Source organism: Colobus angolensis, unplaced genomic scaffold, assembly GCF_000951035.1.
Source record: "Colobus angolensis palliatus isolate OR3802 unplaced genomic scaffold, Cang.pa_1.0 Scaffold71, whole genome shotgun sequence".
Classification (NCBI taxonomy): domain Eukaryota; kingdom Metazoa; phylum Chordata; class Mammalia; order Primates; family Cercopithecidae; genus Colobus; species Colobus angolensis.
Genome location: NW_012120821.1, coordinates 10,854,648 through 10,857,178, shown reverse-complemented (window position 1 = coordinate 10,857,178; position 2,531 = coordinate 10,854,648). Strand labels below are relative to the sequence as shown.

Sequence of the window (2,531 nt, the reverse complement as noted above, 5' to 3'; positions counted from 1 at the left end):
AATTCTTCTTCCAGTGTGGCCCATTGAAGCCAAAAGACTGGACACCCCTGGCATAAGACTTACTGTTAGACTGTGTGGCTACTCCACATTCAGGTCCTTAGAAATGTATGTGCTTCCCTTGATGAAAGGGGGAAATTTTTCCATTTTGAGTATAATCAGAAGTCCTTCAAAGGACCCAGAATGATAATGTGACTGATATATAGCCATAAAATGGCACAATAAGTACCTAGAAAATGTGTAGCTATTGAGGATTTTGAAAAAACCAAAACTAACTCAGATCCTTATGGAGCCAGCTGTTGATTACTGGTGAGTTCTGGATCTTTTCCTTGGCCAAGAGGGCTTTCTTCAATTTACGAAAGACTAAATGGAACTGGACAATAAATAGAATTCCATTAACTGGGAAGTAAAAGAGAAAAGAAACAGAAGCTAGTGGTTCAGTCCTGAGCCTCTGGTCCTGTATGTTAAAAAGACTAGGTGAAAGTAAAATTTCACATCATGTTGTCCCTATAACATCCAACAACCATCTCAATGATGTTTCCCTGCCTCTGTACAGCATGAACTATCAGGTTGTTCAGGAACTGTAAAAATGTAGTTTTACAATGCTCAGGAATCATTAGCTTTCAATTAGTTGAGATAGCATTTCTACTTCTGAGAAAGAACAGTTTACCAAAGAGTGTCCCCCAGATTAACCTCAAGTTATGAATGACTGCTTTAAATAAGCATGCAGCCTAAACATGTTAAATAAAGTTTACCTTCTACACACTTGCACGTGGCTCCTTCACAGACTTTCTGAATTTTGATATTGGAAGTGCTATAAAACATGGTACACTGTTTATCTGTGGCAACGAAAGTGTGGTTAACAGAAGTGGTTTGATTGAAGAACAACACATGTACTAATTGGCGAGTCTCTTACATGAAGCCTCAGAGATTGCTTATTCTAAATCCTTCTTTTTATAGTTAAGGCCCAGGGAGGTGAAATTATGAATTGGCTGTCCTGGGAAGGGTTCCCCTACTCTCAGAAAGATCTCCCCTTTTTAGCTTAGTTCTGTGCTTGAAACACTCGTTTCTCAGAAATAAAATATTTTATGCTTCTATAAGTAACAGGAAAATAAATTATGTTGCATGAGGATCTTTTGAAAGAGTTGGAATTGTTTAGGGTGGACAAGGGAAAAAAAGCATATATCTATGTAACTCTATATATCTATCTCAAGGAGAAGAGGGACTATGTATGTTCTATGTGATTTCAGAATATAAAACTAGAATGAATGGGTGTCAGAGTTTTGGTTCACTTTAAGAATTTTCTAACAAGTAGAACTGCCCAAGGTGGAGTCATTTGTCTTGTGAACCAATAAGCTCTCCAATCACATAACATTCTCAAAAGTGGCTGAGTAGTCAAATGTGGTATTGCTCATTCATAAATGTTTATTGAGTTCACATTCTATACTTGATACTGCATTATATACTGGGGACACAAGAATGAAAACACCCTGGAGTTGATGAGAAAGACATACAAATAATTGAATGCAATCTGACAGCTGCTATAACAGAGCTATCTGCAAAGTGTAACAAGGATATAGATGGGCTAGAAGTTGTTCTGAGGGAATTGAGTTGGTTTCTCTCAAAAGGAGAGAGATGATTTATCTGTGAACACCATAGATAAACCTGAGGCAAAGAATATTGAAGTTGGAGGCACTACAATCCAGTTATTTTAAAAATGAAGAAATTGAGGACTGAGGTGAAATGGTCTGCTCAATGTCAAGAAGTAGTTTACGTACAATATTTTGTATGCAGTAGTTTGAATGTTCAAATTGGGACTTTTAGGAAGAGTGGTCCCTAAGAGACGCAATACATAAAATTTACAGGACTCTAGTGGATTTCTAAATGTTCTGTAAAGAATACCAAGTATTCTTCTGAAGAAATGTTAGCATGGAGTTGATTACCTGGTCTGTGGTATTCATACACCGTGAAAGTGGCAGGACTAAGAAACCCAACTTCAAAGAGTTCAAAAATCCGGAATCGTACACAAAGGAAATCACTGGAGGGAATCTGTTTAACAAATTCAGGGATTTAAGGAAATTACGGAGAGATGGTATTTATAATCTTTTAGCCTGTATATTTTGAATAGTAATAGTAAAGGAAAAATGGTTGGAGGTGGAACTTACCGAATTCAGTTGCAGAATAACATGTCCGTCTTTGATTTGGTAATCAGTGAATAGCTGATCCACCCCTTCCACAAGCTAAGGGGAAAAGAGAGAAGCTTGAATTTCATCTCATTATCTTTTTGTTTAAATGCATTCACCTGTTAACGAGATGTCACATCGCAGGGGTGTGATCTGTTGTTCAAAGAAACTGAAGAGCAATTCCTCTTCTTGAAAAAGTCTGAACACATTAGCATATAAACTCATAGTTTTCAGAGCATGTTAGTGTATGCTTCTGTTTCACTTTGATAAATCAAAACTTAGGTTAATTATGTTTTGAAAGGAATATTCTGGCCAGGCCTGGTGGCTTCCACCTGTAATCCCAGCAGTTTG

At 37.2% G+C, this 2,531-nt stretch overlaps 1 protein-coding gene across 1 annotated transcript in view; it reads right to left on the bottom strand.

The window, feature by feature from the left end:
• The window catches only part of C5 (complement component 5), a 100,082-nt gene that overhangs the window by 9,501 nt on the left and 88,050 nt on the right, over nucleotides 1–2,531 (bottom strand). Inside the window, exons 34-37 of the mRNA XM_011927429.1 lie at nucleotides 2,163–2,237; nucleotides 1,941–2,046; nucleotides 753–836; nucleotides 274–396 (exon numbers count right to left, since the gene is read on the bottom strand). Of these exons, the coding sequence (XP_011782819.1) occupies nucleotides 274–396; nucleotides 753–836; nucleotides 1,941–2,046; nucleotides 2,163–2,237 (388 nt within the window). The remainder of the gene's footprint in view (nucleotides 1–273; nucleotides 397–752; nucleotides 837–1,940; nucleotides 2,047–2,162; nucleotides 2,238–2,531) is intronic.